The 17,143-nt window shown below is 39.8% G+C and overlaps 1 protein-coding gene across 4 annotated transcripts in view; it reads right to left on the reverse strand.

Annotated features, from left to right (window-relative positions):
* Nucleotides 1–438: 438 nt before the first annotated feature.
* The window catches only part of dysf (dysferlin, limb girdle muscular dystrophy 2B (autosomal recessive)), a 104,442-nt gene continuing 87,737 nt past the window's right edge, over nt 439–17,143 (reverse strand). For all 4 annotated transcript variants that reach the window (XM_086276048.1, XM_086276049.1, XM_086276040.1 and 1 more), the window contains 5 exons: nt 8,424–8,523; nt 6,027–6,199; nt 5,547–5,656; nt 5,324–5,471; nt 439–4,263 (listed from right to left, as the gene is read on the reverse strand). In XM_086276048.1, the coding sequence (XP_086132174.1) occupies nt 4,207–4,263; nt 5,324–5,471; nt 5,547–5,656; nt 6,027–6,199; nt 8,424–8,523 (588 nt within the window). In that variant the 3' untranslated portion in view covers nt 439–4,206. The remainder of the gene's footprint in view (nt 4,264–5,323; nt 5,472–5,546; nt 5,657–6,026; nt 6,200–8,423; nt 8,524–17,143) is intronic.

Here is a 17,143-nt window from a genome sequence, read left to right on the forward strand (position 1 = left end):
GCAACATTTTTCCAATTTTCTATTGCCCAGTTTTGGTGAACCTCTGAAAATTATAGCCTCAGCTTCCGATTCACCTGGTGTGGTCTTCTGCATTTATAGCCAATCTGCTTCAGGGCTTGAGATGCTCTTCTGCATACTTTGGTTGCACTGTAATTTCTGACGACCTCTGGTGCCTTTGTCATACTCTGTTACTCGCGTTAATGTACAGACAGCTGTTTATAGAGAAGAGTACTCACTCTGGTAAGTTTTAGTATTTCTAAGCCGATGATATAACAATTATATACTCACATCTACTTACCGTGTCAGTCAAGCTGAATCTAAAAACATCTCTATTGTGTATGAGTCTTCACTTCAGGTCACGTTTTTTCATGTGACGTACACATGGCTTATGTTTCTTCTCGCTAATTAAATTCACTAGTCGAAGGGTAAGATTGCAGTTTTATTGATAATACAGACATAATGCAGTGCACACAGTATTTCTCTCTGCAGCTATGAAGTCTAATTCATATCTTGTGTAGAAAACATTCAGTGCACATCTCCCACAAAACATTAAACAGTAACAGCAAAGGGCTTTGTCCTTTCACATGACAAAGTCCCCGCGTGTTATTTTTCAGTGCAGTTTTTTGGCAGCAGGAGTTTATCACAGCCAGCAGCAGAGCCCTGCTTGTGTCTAAAACTGAAGCACAGTGCAGTTTACAAGAAGAGTAAAACAATAGGTTCAAAGAACAAGATCAACCCCTGGTTTCTGCAGATAACAGTGAAGAGATAAGCAGCATTAAACTGTCACAGAAGCATGTGATTTTGTTTTCGTTTCCTGTTGAGGAAGGTGTTAGCTAGTGTTGCTATACGACAAGGCAGCAAAGCTAAAGGCTAAAGACTTGAAGGCACGTTGCATTCACTGAGAAGAATAATGTCAGGTCAAAACAGCGCTGAGTTAATGTTCGGCTTCTCGAGACTTCAAATAACCAGTGTATATGGCACTGTAAGCAGGATTGTCTCAGTAAAATTTCACCCTTTCAAGACTTGTTAACATCAGCAGAACTTCAATATATAAAGGTATTTCAAAACTCTAAAACAAAAGTTACAAACTTAAAAAAGCTGAAGAAATATTCTGCTTTTTCTGCTTAATTGACAATAATGCCCACCTCTAAACAGAGATCTGATGCATTACGACACAAAGCACAGAACTTTTCATGTTGTTTAGCATTATGGTCTTTTTTAAACGCACAAATGTTCACCTGCAGATGACATTCATCCATCCATTATTTCTGTAGGACCTGCAGAACTACAAAAGTTTTTAAGTTTTTAATTCAAACAATTCTAAACTATACTGTTTGCATCATTTTTATTAGCTATAATAACAACAACAATAATAATAATTATCATTATTATTATAATAAACTTGTATATGAACCAAGAATATCTGCAATATAAACATCTGGAAGACCCTCAGGCCAGTGAGAAGTAACCTGAAATACTTCCCCATAACTAACTTGAAACCATCAGACACTTTAAACATCCCACAGTCAGGCAGATTTGGGGTATTTGGTGTTCCAGCTGTGTCTGCTGGAAATGTTTTAGAATAAAAATGTAAAGTGTGTGTGGGTTGTTTTTTTTTTTTAAATAAATTTGAAGTTTATTAGTCTGATCCTTCTTTTCTCTCACAAACTAAAATTATAATAAAGTTGGGTTTTTTTAGTGTATTAAAGTTAGGAAGTCAACAGTGGAGGACTAAAACTGTCAAAATTTAAACAAATTATCATTTTAAAAAAGACCTAATAAATAAATATGGCATTACACGCATTGCAACTAATACATTCCATGTAGGATTTTTTTTCTTTTTTTTTGGTTTCATTTAATGCTCGTTAATTACCTGTACAACCAGTCTATTTACTTTCCTATTTTTTCCATTAATTTTTTTCCCTCAAACCTTTTTATTTTACATTTCAGTTTCATGATGAAAAAAAAAAAAAAAACAGTGTGGCCACCAAGGTGTGGCTTTTAGTATTTGTTCAATATATGCTGGGAAACTTTCTTTAAGATCATCCTCGTGGTTGATCAACACCAGGAGGCTTTGTGTCCAAAAAGTTAATTAATCATTGTGAAAATAGCACTGCCATTTAATTTATAAATAAATACAGTTAAAAATGAGTAAACTGATTTAAAAAAGCAAAATAAATGGTAAATAATAAAGTGAAAGTTACACAAAAGGTGCATAAGTACATAAAAAATGTATAACAATTGAAATTATGCATTTCATCCACAAGCTTTTAAAAGAAAATAATGCTTATATATTTATAATTTTAATTTTCTACATTTAATGCCATATTCATTCATTTTCTGATGTTAACTTTTGTCTTTCTCTGGCAGCTTTGGTCCTCCACACTTTGGCTAATTAAGACAGAAACTATGGAATTCATACTTCAAAACTTAATTCCCTACATTCAAAAAGGGAGATTAAATGCTATGCAGAAACTCAACATACTGTGAGTACTTGGAAAATAATCATAAAGCACTTGATTTCATTTCATATGTATCTGCAGCATAAATCAAATGCACTTTAGTAAGCCTTACCCTCAGAGGTTTTTGAATTTGGTTTTCGTGAGACTTTTTGCCTTTTTAGTTGAATCAAATCTCTGATTAAAAAAAAAATACAAAAAAAGAGAAAAATGCAGCATTTAAAGGTGAACATTGAAATACGCTAACGTAAAAAACAAACAAACAAACAAACAGAATACACACAAAAAAACACCTACTCTCAGAAACAGTGATATATGCTGATGTAGTGAAGCTTGGAGGTAAATCCTCTCTGACCTGGCAGGACGACAGGTTACCAAAAGTGCTCACGTAAATGAGCTGCTTGTGAGTCGATGTGACTTTTATTTACGAGGCCTGCTCGACTTGTAACCAGCTGGTGTGAACCTAAAATGAACTAAAAGGGTCCAAGTCAACTTTTCCACTGTGGAGCAAACCAAACTAAGCCAGGATGTGGTTGCACCCAAAGAAAAGAAGATAATAAATATAAGCAAAAATGAGACTTTACATAAAATTTTTCAAATCATGACTCTGTTCTTCTTTATCGTTCACCGATGTTCGGCTTTGCTCACTAAAGCTTGAGCGGTTTAAGGATCAACAACACAATGTGTCCTTGTGTGTCCGTATCAGCCCACATCATCTATCTAAAACATGCTGTGTAATAATACGGCTCAAAAGCAAATCCCTGACTTAACCTGCTGAACCCTGAGGAGGAGAGGGATTAGGTTGGATAGAGAAGGAGGAGGGGGAAAACGGAGGAAGACGAGGGAAAAGAAGGAGAAGAACTGATAGTTAAGGAGAGGAGCTCGAAAATTTGTTTTTAACAGTATTCAGTAAGTGCTGGGAAATCCCACACAACCTGTATGTGACCTGCTGTAATAAAAATATAATCAAAGAAAAAAAAACACCCAGCCTGGATATTATGTTTCACTTCTAACAACTTAACTCTGATCTGAACATTTTAAAAATAAAAGTCTGATTGCACTTGAAAGCAGCAGGGCAACAACATTAAAAGGTGATTCAAAGAGAATGATAGCTGAAAACTCCCGCCACGCTTTAACCTCAGATTGAATTTTTTGGAGTGATAAAGTTTGACATGAGTCGGTAAACTGACTGCCTGACCTGACTATGCCTCTCGCAGGGAAGCAGCGGGCGGTAAAAAGATCAAACACCATCAAAATCACGATCTTTAATTCTGTTTCTGCAGTTTCGGAGCGCAGCCTCACTCAGCGGCGAGCTTTTCTTCTTGTCCTCCCCTGCATGAGGGCAGCAGAGAGAGCGCGAGGCGGGAAGAGAGATGAAAGCGGTGACTGAGGGATGACGGCGATGCAGACGGCACACGCTGAGTTCTGATAGTAACTTTGGAAACGCTTTCAGCACAGAAGTACAGAAGTGAATCTAACTGTAAAGGCACAAAATGCACACATATCAAACATAAGCGTACATACAGCCACTGCTAATCAGGTGTGACTATATCAAAGGACATCTGGATCTGACAATTTGGCTGACTTCATCACTCATGACTCCAGGAAGACAACAGAAAAAGTCTCAAAAAGAAGAAGAAAGGGCTAATAAAATCCGTGCTTGTTTCACTCTCAGAACAGTGGTGTGGTTTCTCATTGTCTCCATTTGTTCACGTCTGTTTGTCTTTTCCTTCAAATGCTCCTCATCTTAAGTTGTTTCCTTGGCTGGTCCAAATGGTCCCACCATCTTCATGGCAGCATAGTTCTGTGAGAGGAAAAACACAAAATAATGCAGGAAGTTCCTTTCTTTTTGTTGCTAATGCTTTCTCTTCTTCATTTTCTCCCCCTCAACTGTCATTTAAAGAGTCAAAATTTGTTTTTTTACAATTTCTTATTTTTTACATTGATTTTGTAATTTCTTAATGTTCTTTTAGTTTTCAGCACACTTCTTTTGCCTTGTCTTTGCCTCCGTGTCTCATTTTCCCAGTGTTATTCCGTGTACGGCTTCAGTCACACAGACCTAGAGACTGGTTGGTGGCACCCCGGCAACTTCTAGTCCCTCAGGAAAAACTGTTATTTACTGACTGACTGGCAAGCGGTTGCTGGATGTTTGCATTCGGTCTGCAATCCCTTGACAACTAACCATGAAATTTAAGAAAGTGAGATACAAACCAAAATAAGTTGTGTCTTTTTGACTTCAGTGGTAAGTCACAACCTTTCCTATGAAAGCGAATTTCAATTTCACTCCCGCTCAGTAAACATTTGGCAAACAGCTTTTGGAGACAAGTCCGTGTCTTCCATGCAAACCGGGGGCCGCGGCAATCTTAGAAGTAATTGCAAGGAAGGTTATGGTGCAGCTTGTTAAGCATCTCCAGCAACCACTTGCCAACCAGTTGGGGATTATGCATTTTTCCCTAGCAAGCGGTGATTACCACCATCTTCCTCGGTGGTTACCACCGCTTATAAATGACCGATCTCTAGGCCTGCATTACTGAGGTTTTAGCAATCAATTTCACTGAAACTGCCACCAGCCTCCAGCAATCACAGCAACCGGTCGGTTGCTGTGATTGCTGGAGGCTGGTCCTGATTGCTTACTCGTTTTTCAATAGCATCTAGAGTCACACAGGTTTAGAAACTGGTTGCCAACCATCTGGCAACCAGTTTCTAAACCTGTGTGACTGGAGCCGCCTCCTCTCTGTCTCTGCTGCAATGAAGCTCCCTGAATCTGCTTAGTCACAGTTTCTTTCTTTCTTTCTTTCTTTCTTTCTTTCTTTCTTTCTTTCTCACACACACACACACACACACACACACACACTAAAACTTGCCGGGAAGGAGTAGAGGAAGACTCCAAGGAAGAGGATAATGAAGAAGAGGAAAATGAAGAGAATGATGAACCACTTGAACCGTCTCCACAGGATGTATTTGAGGGTCTTGTAAGGGGAGGAGAACCACAGGAAGGATGTCTCTGGACGCCTGAGAGAAGAAAAGACGAGAATGAGAAACTATATTTGTGTGTGTGGTTTTTAGTGTGTGTGTGTGTAGACTCACTGAGGCTCCTCCAGGTGAGGGTTCATGTTGGGTTCATCTCTGCCGAGGCCGGCTGGTCTCTCCTCTTGCTCCTGCTCTGTCACTATCTCCAGAGACATCTCCACCTTCCCCTGAAATGGAGGCAGCAAACACACAGTTTGTCTCATCCTTTCTTCAGAGAACAAAGTAGGCACGACTGGCAGGTGGGTAAAACGGATATTGCTCAGCGACTGAATGATGTTTACTTTACTTTGTCTTTATGGGAATTAAGGGATTTTAAACTTCATGTCAATACATAGTAAAATACTCAGTGCCAGTGTTTGATAAATAACTGCATGGCATATGAATTACAAATATTTCAAGACTTTCTTGCATTTGGCATGGACTTGGTTTACTTTGATCTATCATTAAAATTTGTTTCATGAGCCTGAAGCGTGCAGTGGGCTTATATGTTTTCGCACCCTGTTGAAAATGGTTGTGTGTGTGTGTTTGTGCTCTCACAGCGATGATCTTCTCTCCATTGTTCTCGCAGGTGCAGGGCCACCAGCCTTTGACAGTCTTCTGTTCAAACAGAGACACCAGTTTTTCCGGTGGCTGGTCGAGCACCTGAAGGGTACACTTCTCTGGAGACTTTGCTGGACGCAACATGTGGTTCAGGTCCATCACCAGGTGACCTAAAGAAACAAGCACACTACAGTTAGACAGAGACTCATATACATAATAAATTAATGATGATAACAACACCTGCTGAATATACTGATGTCTGATATTTTCCTTTTTTTTTCCTACATTAAAACGTCTAAACGATCCAGCCCCAGGATTATCAATTGATTTTGTAGCATTCACGTCGCATATTGATTATGTTGCAGGACGCACAGACGTGTTGCTATGACGACAGCCACACACATAATGGAAAAGGGGCTTTGTTAGAATGTGAAAAAATAAAGCCACCAAGCAGATTAAACTAAACAACAATGACACAACAGCCACCTTAGCAGGAAGAAAACTTATTACCCACAATCCACCTCACAAAGAGATGAAAAGTGTTTCATTTGTAAGTATTTCTCCTGCTCTCACACATACATTTGTTGCTTAATTTCATACTCTTTGAGAACGGGTCAATTCAAAAATTCACACTAGGAAAAGTTTTTATGAATTAAAAGGTCACAATGGCAGATATAGTTACTCAGGCCCAAAAAGGTCTACTTAGCTACTCAGTTTAAGACGATGGTGCACAGACAGTTAGCATTAGCTTTACACTTGTGAATATAAAAAATGACTTCATTGTCCCACCTTGATGGATCAGAATAATAAAAGCTGGGGAAACATGCAGTGTAAACTCTCGATAGGGCACCTTTTCGTGCAACAACATTAACCAATGATATCCTCTTGTTTCTCTTCATGTTGTTTCCCTTGCAGCTCTTTCCTAATGACATTGTACTAGATATGAAAATGTCAAGCTATGATTGGCTCAAGGTTTAACATCTCATGAGACGATGTAAAGACCTAATCACACAAATAATGGAGGAAAAAAAAAACAACTTTCTGCCAGGTGAACATCCATAAATCTGCCAGGAAGTCAAACTATGTCAACCACGACAATTCCCGGGAGTTTTCTGTTAGCCGATAAACTGCACTTTTCGTGCAGTGAAATATTTTACAGCCTGAACTCTGTATTTGTTAAAGCAGGGTTGGAGGAGATGGATATTTTGGGGCAAGCAAGGCTTAGATCTCTAAAACTCAGCAGATTCAGCTGTCTGTTTAGCCAGTTTTTCTGAATGACTAATTATCGAGCGTGCGCTGAGTGAATTATTGGCGACCCTGTGGTGAAGGGTAGCTAGTAAAAGGTTTGATCTTTGTTGACATTAAGTTGTGGGCTGAAGAGAGACCAGAGATCCACTGGAAGTGTTTTTCCAGAGTTAGCTTCAGTTTGACAGTACAACCGCAGGAAAATGGCTCGTGTCTGACCCGCACACCGTGCAGGAAGATTAACAGTCGGCGGTCCAAGCCGACGAGCTGAAGACAGGCAGGCATGGAAAAAATGCTTTGAGGTGGCCACACACCCGCAGACTCTATGAGGTGAATAAAGTCGAGCGGGAGAAAATGCTGCAGCAGAGCGAGACGGTGACAGACAGGAACAGGTCAGAATCTGGATTCCTCATCTTCCTCCTTCTCTCTCACCGCAGAGGGACGCTCCGTCCACAGACTGTCATCCTCCCTTCTTTGGCAAAAATAAAGAAAAGAAGCTGAACCCATGCAGGGGGAGCGAAAGGGGAGAATCTCGGTGGTAAGTTATTTTAAGGGAATGGGCTGGGGCAGCGTTAGGGGTGAAGGAAAGGCAGAATTTGGACAGCTTGAGACTCGAGAAAAAAAAAAAAAAGCAGAAAAAGCAGCCCCTCCCTTGCTGTAAAATGTGCAGACACAGTGGAAACGGGCGAGTGCTAATTCTAAAGATAAATGTTATCACAGTAGCTGTTCGTACATCGCACATATGGTTCCCTGGATATATTTACCTCTAAACCTTGAGCCAGAAATGAGGGGAAATCTGTCTAAATGTCATACACAAATGAGTTAAGTGCATTTCAACCATCCAAAGTCGAGCACATGTGTTTCTGACCTGGAGAATACGGATCCATTTACACGTTTTACAGTAAATCAACGAACAGAAGAAATGGCTTTTAGTCCGACTTTGATTTCACTGAAGTTTCGTGAAGGAAATCCAATTATGTTTTTACCACACATCATGGGTCTAAAATCTCTGGGACCAACCAGCTGTGACATGTGACAGGATGAGATAAATCATGATTTTTTTTTAAAGACCTCACCTCATTTTCACAGTAAACACAATGTGGCACGCCAGAAAAAACAAACACAGACAGTCAAAGTGATGGTTTTTACCTAGGTAGTCGTCAAAGGAGAACTTGTCGTTGTCCCAGATCTGAATGGTCAGTTTAGGAGCCAGTTTAGTCTCGGCTTTATCCAGACTCCAGAAATGTTCCTGCAGACAAACAGAAGGCAGAAAATGGGAAACAGCTGCAATTTCATAACACCAGGTTCCTTCTTTCAATGATAGATCCTCAAAACATGAATTCTGATTCATTTTGTTTATTCTTGTACAGAGGTACAGGGTCAACACTTGGGTTATAGAAGCCCTGAAAGAAGATCTGCCTTTTTATTTATGTCCATTAAAGACTGAAACAACCGCTTGGTGCTTGGAAAACATGCCAGCTGACAAGGCTGTCAGCGAAAGAAAGAAATGTTGAAAGAAAGAAAGGAACTCAAACAATACATGGAAAAATTACAGATAAAAAATATATTTTAAAAAATTCATCTATAAATGGGTTATATGGAGATATGGAGCAAATACATTGTGATATGAAATGGAAATTATGAAAAAAATTAAGAATAAATTTGTTTACCTAAATATCATAAACCTATTTCTCCTCAGCTATGTCCATTTCAGGCTGAGAAAAATATACATAATGCTGGAGGTACCAGCAGGTTTATCACATGGAGTTTGGAGGGTTGTCACCACTCATGGCTGCACTGACTACATCACTGGTGGGGATTTCATTAAAGTCAAAGACTCCAACCTTAAGGAACCATTTTTAACGTGAAGTGTCTGTAACAGTAACAGAGCTCCGCTGTGTGAATCCAGTCCACTAGAGGTGAAAGGAATCAGTGAGTGTGACTGATTTTTGTGCGTGTAGGGAAGATCTAATCCAAATCTGCGCTTTTTTCACAATAGCTATCAAAAGTTTTTACCGTAGCTATCGGTGTAGCATCCACACATTTCCAGCAAGTTATGTGCAACACCATTGTTTTGTATACCTGACATTTTGTAGCTTACATAATGCAATTTTAAGATTTAGCATTGAGGGCACAATAAGAAAACCATGCACCTTTAATATAATATTTGTTTTCTAGCATGAGCTAACCGTGCAAACGCGTTGACGCCGTGTAGCCCCACGCGCGGGGTAAGCTCGTTAACGGAGATTTGCCGCGTTAATGCAGTTATGGTGTTAACGTCATTTTAACGAGAGTAACGCTGACAGCACTAAAATATCTATCTATCCCGATGAACTCTCTTTCAGGTCCGTTCCTCTCACACTCAACCCTTCTTCTTCCATCGAACTTGGGGCTTGGTACTTAATCTCGGGTGGAGGTGATGATATCTCCCCTTTCACCCGTCATCCTGGCTCCCCTTGCTGTAGAATTTGTGTTTGGTATTGAAGATTTCATAGGTCCTTCATCCTATTCATGTAACCCCTTCCGCTTGCACAACCCTGGACTTTATATTTCTTCATACCATTTAGTACTAGTACAGCTGCTGTTATTGTTCTATATTTCTTCATAATTTCTTATATATATATATTTCTATATTGTGTATTGTGTATTTTGTTGTACAGTTATTTTATTTTTAACTTTAATTTTTATATTTTATTTTATTCCTTTTTGCTAAATTTACCCTTCATTTTAATTTTCATATTTATTTCCTATCCTATTCATAGTCTTTTTTTTTCTTTAGGTCACGAGCAGTTGTCTAAGCATTTCACTGCATATCGTACTGTGTATGACTGTGTATGTGACAAATAAAATTTGAATTTGGGGTTACAAGTGTACTAACATTCCCACAGCGAGGTGTTCTCATAACTTGCCCACTTGCGTCTTCTTGTTCCCGTAGGCCAACTCTCATCAGTGTGTCCTGGGATCCGTGTAGTCTTACCACTACCACCACTATCCAGCTACTCAGCAGCTTTATATCTATTTTAAAGGAGCGATAGAATAAATCTTTTGGTCAGTGTTACTGTTTTTAATGTCGCTCTTAATGACCTGCTATTGCATATGATTCACACGTGCTCACTGGTTTGTACTGAATATTTGGGTTTCTACTTGTTATGCAATTTGTTGTTACGTTTGCTGCCTATTGACCAGGTCTCTCTTGGAAATTAGATTTCATAAGGATAATAATAATAGAAGGTGATTTACCTTTAAAAGTCTGCTTCATTCTTCTCTAAATGTTCTCAAATTGTGCTGAAAGATGTTGCAGCCACTCCATCAACACAGGTCTCACTGCATCTCCACTTCCATACTGGAAGTCTGTGTGTGTGCGTGGTGTGTGTTACAGTATAGTTATTATGGCCTCTGGTAAATTCACGCCACACTGGCAGACAGAAACTGATCCCGTCTCACCTTTGTGCTAATGGGCTTCACTGTGCAGCTGCTGCACATCAAGTTCCTCTCTTTCTCTTTCCATTCGCTCAGTCGTCCTTTTTATCTGCGTGTGAGACTTTGTTATGCTGACATAAAGTACGGCTTTTCACACCTGAATTAAAATTACCCCCCTCTGTGATTTGCAGAATACGACAGCATGTTGCTGTTACTTAATATAGCAAGGAGATTTTACACAAACAAAAAGTTGCACTTGGCAACCTTTGAATGCAAATATTAATTTTCTCCCTCTGACTCTTTCGTGTCTGTTACTGTGGAGCAATAATCCCAGGATCTGTTCATTCCTTTTCATGCTGGTGTTGCGGTGCCATCATGGTGGCATCATGGAGGCAGGACATACCCCCACTCAGTACAATCAGGTCGAGGGGGTAGCAGGTTTTAGTCTGAGACCCTCTTTCAGGGGCTGAATATTGTTTTAAATGACCTGAAGCCATTAAATGCTGACCCACTGACTGGATAACAGAGTTGATGACATTTGTGGACTGGTAGTTCCTCATGTGGACACTAGAGGCTGGCTCCCAAAGTGAGTACATATCCAGAAACTGTTGTTTTAAAATATTGAACTAAAAGGCATTAAAAACAAAACAAAAACAAAACATATTTGCAGTGTGCTACAGAAAAAACTCAAATACATTTGGATAGTTTGCTCCTTCATGTTATGTTAGGTGAACATTTTTATAACTGAGAGCAGACATTTGAATTTAGTTTTTGTCACCCGTAGGAAAGAAGAAGAAATTACACATATGTTTTCTGTGTGCGACACTGTATACTTCCTCGCCTCTTTTTGGATGTAGCTGTCGCTAGCTGGCATATTCTCCTAGCGACAGAGAGGAAACCTCCAACAACCATTCACCAAGTGGTTGTGTGATACATACAGCGGAACCCCGACTTACGAAATGTTCCCGAGGGTCTTTCGTAAGTCGAAAATTTTCGCAAATGGTAAATGGTCTGTATTTATATAGCGCTTTACTAGTCCCAAAGGACCCCAAAGCGCTTTACATATCCAGTCATCCACACATTCACACACTGGTGATGGCAAGCTACATTGTAGCCACAGCCACCCTGGGACGCACTGACAGAGGCGAGGCTGCCGGACACTGGCGCCACCAGGCCCTCTGACCACCACCAGTAGGCAACGGGTTAAGTCTCTTGCCCAAGGACAAAACGACCAAGACTGTCCAAGTCGGGACTCGAACCAGCAACCTTCCGATTACAAGCTGAACTCCGAACTCTTGAGCCACGATCGCCCCACAAGTTGAAGCACCGATCGCGCCTTTTGAGTGAGGCGATGCTGAACGATAGGCTATAGGCTAATTGCTAACTAGAACAACAATACGTCGTTCAAGTGGAACAGCGAAGCGCAATTACGAAAGCCAAGGGGTTGTCACATGATTCGGAAGGCATTATGGGCATTGTAGGCTTAGCCAATCAGAGCCAGCGGATTTCGTTACGCGAGCATTTTGCCGTAACACGGGCAGAAATATTGCCATTCAGTGCCTTCGTAACTTGAATTTTTCGTTAAATGGGGTATTTGTAAGTCGGGGTTCCACTGTAATTTTTCTTAGCATCTGGAGGGACAACTCGGAGGCCAGTTAGTTGAATAGAACAACAGACCTTTATTTACTGTTAGCGGAACAAGACCACAGAAGCCAGGTCTCCACAGCTCTACTCTGTCTGTACATACATGTGCCAGGGTTAGGTAGTCGCCATCCTGTTACAGTAAACACACTACACCCTCTGTGTGTGCGTGTGTCGCTCCTAAAGCTTTGTAAGCTCCTTGGCTCACTTCATCCACAAACTACATACATCCAAGTTATCACTTCACAGATGTCACAAGTCAGGGTGGGACGTCTATATGTGTGTGTGTGGGTGTGGGTGTGTGTGTCAAACTGCTGCAGTATCTAGCAGCAGCAATCAGCAGCCATCAGCTTGTCATTTTGTTGCCAGAGTGCTAAGTGCAGAAATTCGTTTTGTCTTCTTTCCAACTTCCTTGACTCATCGTCCTGAGTTGATGATGGAGCTGAACTACATACAGCATAAATAAATTCAGCTAGTGTGCCTTTGTTCTTTGGGCATTGTCACATTTCAGTAACAAAACAAGTATACTTACAGTGGCAAAATTTGACAGGTGTGTAAATGTCTTAAACACTGTCAAAGAGTTTGATATGGAAAATCTGTGCAAACAAGGCACGCACGGGAAATCAATTTCAAAATCATAGTTAATTAAAGAATTTGAAACACCTGTAACAAAAGCACTGGAGCAATGTTATTGGTCAGTCGTGCTTCAAAGGGCGGTAATATTCTCAAACTGCTGGTGTGCCTACAGGGTGTAGCTCAAGAGTCTCCAGTGGAGCCAATCAAAAAGAGTCAATGTGCTTTCTCTTTCTGCTCCCTGTCAGTACTCTCACTTCAGGATTTTGGATCAGCTGATGGTTTTTCAGTATTTTAACCTGAATGAACTAGTTTTTCAGCATCACTCTGAGTCAATAAGTTTCTAATTTTAGAGATGTTGCACAAATGCACATATTTGTTGCCGACATTGAAAGACATATCCTGGTTAACAATCCCAACATCCTTCACAGCCTTACTGGAGGCCAAGGTAACGCCACTGATTGTGAAGAAAAATGGAGAATATTCCAGTTTGGATAAATTTGTTTGCTTTCACTGGCGAGCAATGCTGTCTTACTAATATACTTGATCTGCTGCTAGGAAAATATTTTAATGACCTCTGTTAGTGATGTTAATGGGCCTGTGGTGCTTAATAATGCCTGTGTCTCTAGTTTCTCTAGTTGTTCATTATTTTATTAACAGATATCAACTCAGCAAAATTATATTATTGGAACATCCAAATGGATGAGTGAGGAAATGTTTCTCCTGCTGAAAGTGTGGTGTTCAGACAAACTGAATCAAATCTTTCAGATTTCTTTACCTGGATTATTGAGCATCAAGAGGCTACATTTCATCCGCTGTCCTCCCATTATGCAAATGATCGGTGAGGCACCAAAGGTTTCGGCGATCCAAAGTGTTAAAATTCAGGGAAATCTCCCCAAAATGACTAATCTGTTTTTGTTTTTTTAATTAATTTGCCTAAAAAAATCACATTCCCAGTTACCACACTGAATTGTACATTGACAACTCCATCGCTACTTGACTTTCAGTCCTTTGGTTTATGTGCAAGTCAATCTGAGTGGGTTGGAGTTCTGGTCAGACACAATGAGAACACTTCAGATATCACACTGCGCTGTGAGGGAACGCGAAAGGTATATTTAAATATTTTAATCATTAAACTGAATGATAGATCGACATTACAATTGAAGGCTGAATTTTAAGGCTGAAGTCAGAAAAACAGACGTCATGGTGACATGGTTGAACTAATCAAGCTGGAAAAGACAACAAGTGTGACTTTTCCTTCCACACACCCCATCCGACCATCACACAGCAAGACTGCAGAGTGTTGATAGCGCCGCTGATTTGTTCCTGTGACTCAGTGATTATATCACCAACCGCTGAGGTTTCTGGCTTCATAAACTCCGTTTCTGGCCGCAGCTCTGTTTTCGAGCTGAGGCTCTCTCCGCCCAGCGGAGTTTTTCATTTAAAACTCCCTCTCGTCTGTTCAGCCGCTCGCTGATTGAAGATGCTGCTGCAAGTGAGAGAATGCCGTCGTAAAACATGTCGGCCGCGAGCGGCTAAAGAGCCTCTGGCTCATGCCAAGAAAAGCAAATGACAGCCGGGTTGTTATTCCAGTTTTCGGGAGTGATGTTATTTTAGCTCTTCACTCAGTGTTATTGTTGAGTCTCAAAGATTCAACAACATTTTACTCACAACTCTTTCTTGTTAAATTGTCACATCATTATTTTTGTTAACTGAAGGCCACAGTAGATTCGTTAGCGGACTCTGGAGGGACGACCTCGCCTCGGAAATTCCCCCTGACCGAACTTTGTGCACTGGCTCATGTTTGGGTGTGATGGTTTTGCCACATGTCTCCAGCTCATAGAAACTAACTGGTGATAAGATTAAACTAAATTTGAGGCTGTTTTTTGGACTGAGCAAGGGGCTTGTAGCGAGGTTTTTTTTCATTATAACTGAACAAGTTTACAGTGTGCGTCTGTTTGCAGGAACTGAATGTTATCAATACATAGGCTGGAGTATGGGGGTAAGGAGGTGGGGGTTTCTTTATCAGGATATTTTCAGGTCAGACAAATTTTCTGCATATTTGCAAACTTTTATGAATCATTTTGTAAATTTTCTGCATCACTTTATGACAAAGTAAGGTATATTACAACCAGTGTTGGTCAAGTTACTTCAAAAAAGTAATCAGTAACTAATTACTGATTACTTCACCAAAAAGTAATCCCATTACTTTACTGATTACTTATTTTCAAAAGTAATTAATTACTTAGTTACTTAGTTACTTTTTAAAAACACGATTTACAACCTGAATAGGTGATAAAGTGATAGATCTTTCAGCCCAATTCTACTTTTTCTGCATAATCCATACAAAATGTAATCAAATGGAAAACTTGCTTTATCAGTTTTAATCTTTTAACTTTATGCATCAAGCAAAAATTAAATTATATGCACCATTCTCTGACTGGAAGCAATTTGTTTAACATTTATTTATTTTCTGCACATTCCAGCACATACAATAAAATAAAATATGTTTTTTTGTGTTTACACTCACTCTTTCAAATGAATGCAAGTGAAACACAGCAGAAAATAAATAAAGTCAAAGACTAACGGTCCTGTTGCTCTATTTTCACCTGTAAAGCAGGAGTGGGGTAGGCGGAGGTTTGCCCTGGTGCAGGTGTGCTGCGGTCAGTGGAAGAATCTGCGAGTTTCTCTGTGAATTTCCCATTACGTCGTAGAAGTTTAGGGGTTTTTTTTCGCTGTAAAGTTTTCTTCCCACGCACAACGGACACTAATGTTTTTGTCACTTTTTATGGAATCAAACTCAAAGTAAGATCAGTACTTCCATGCTGTTGTCACGAACGTCGCACTCGCTTACGTCATTGTCATGAGACATTCTTGCCAAAAAAAAAAAAAAAAAAATCACGGTTTTAGTAACGCAGTAACGCAGAGTGCTTACGGGAAAGCAACAATAATCGAATTACCTTTTTTGCAATAGTAATCCCTTAATTTACTCGTTACTTGAAAAAAGTAATCGGATTACAGTAATGCATTAATGTAACACATTACTGCCCATCTCTGATTACAATACATCTCAGGCATTCCTTCCAAATATGTGTTGTTCTATAGCAGCCACAACCTTTTTTGTGCCACGGACCTGTTTAATGTCAGACAATATTTTCACCGACCGGCCTTTAAGGTGTCGCGGATAAATACAACAAAACAAAATGATATGACCAACACAAAAAAATGCAGCGTCCTCCTGAAATGTGCCAACAACATTGAGAGTAACATCCTCTGCCCCTTAATGCTCTCTGGTCACTATGGTAACATGTAAATAGTTCTTTCAAAATAAGACTCACAACTACAACACGGGAAAAGACCCAGGGAAACCGAGTTAACGATAAAAACCCTGAAAACCATAAATTTCAAGTCTCAAATCGTGCGGCACGGTACCAAGCGACTCATTGACCGGTACCACTTTGTGGCCGGGGGTTTAGGACCGCTGCTCTATAGAATACATTTTCTATAATAATTTGCATATTATTTCTGCATTTCTGTACATCCCACCTTAACCCTAACCCTTGATGCCTGTGAATATTTCATTATTGTAACAAACTATAAACACCTCATTATCCCTGTGTTTTTATGTTCAAAACGTCAAGTATGTCAGGAATATCTGTGCTCCAGGATGATTTTCAGGAATAGTATTAATTTCAAATGTTATTGAAGCATAGATTAGTTAGCATAGTAGCAACAACACTACTCTTAAAAATGTCATCAGGTCACTCAGAACGTTCTCGGTTTTAAGTTAAAGTATCCTAGTATTCTGACTTCTCTGTGGTTTTTAATCTACTTGTGTGGTGCGCTGTGACACAGGTGATGACGTACATGTGCTTTAACTACTGAGGGGTAGCTCGTCCCTGCATTTCCTCTACTTTGGTGGTCAGATGCTAAAATCATACCCTGGCGAAGTTACAACAAGCTGGATGGATGGCATTTCCAAATGGGAATCCTCACATTTACTTGAAAGGTTAGTTCACAGAAAGTGCATTAGTTACTCACCACTTATTGAAGAGGAAAATGTAGATTGGTAGCCTAATTGTATCAGTGTCCAAACACAACTTTCAAAGCCCAGTATAAGTATTCCCAGAACACCTTTCTTTCAAACTTTTCAACACTCGTCTCTTCGTTGGTTTCTAAACCCCATATGCAGCATAATAAATTATTGTCAAGTGATTGCTAAATTTAGTCTTAAA

The sequence above is a fragment of the Aulonocara sp. 'chitande type north' Nkhata Bay genome, linkage group LG3 (assembly GCF_057382095.1).
Source record: "Aulonocara sp. 'chitande type north' Nkhata Bay isolate Kocher_YH1m ecotype deep benthic linkage group LG3, A_spYH_male_GT1.1, whole genome shotgun sequence".
Taxonomy (NCBI): Eukaryota; Metazoa; Chordata; class Actinopteri; order Cichliformes; family Cichlidae; genus Aulonocara; species Aulonocara sp. 'chitande type north' Nkhata Bay.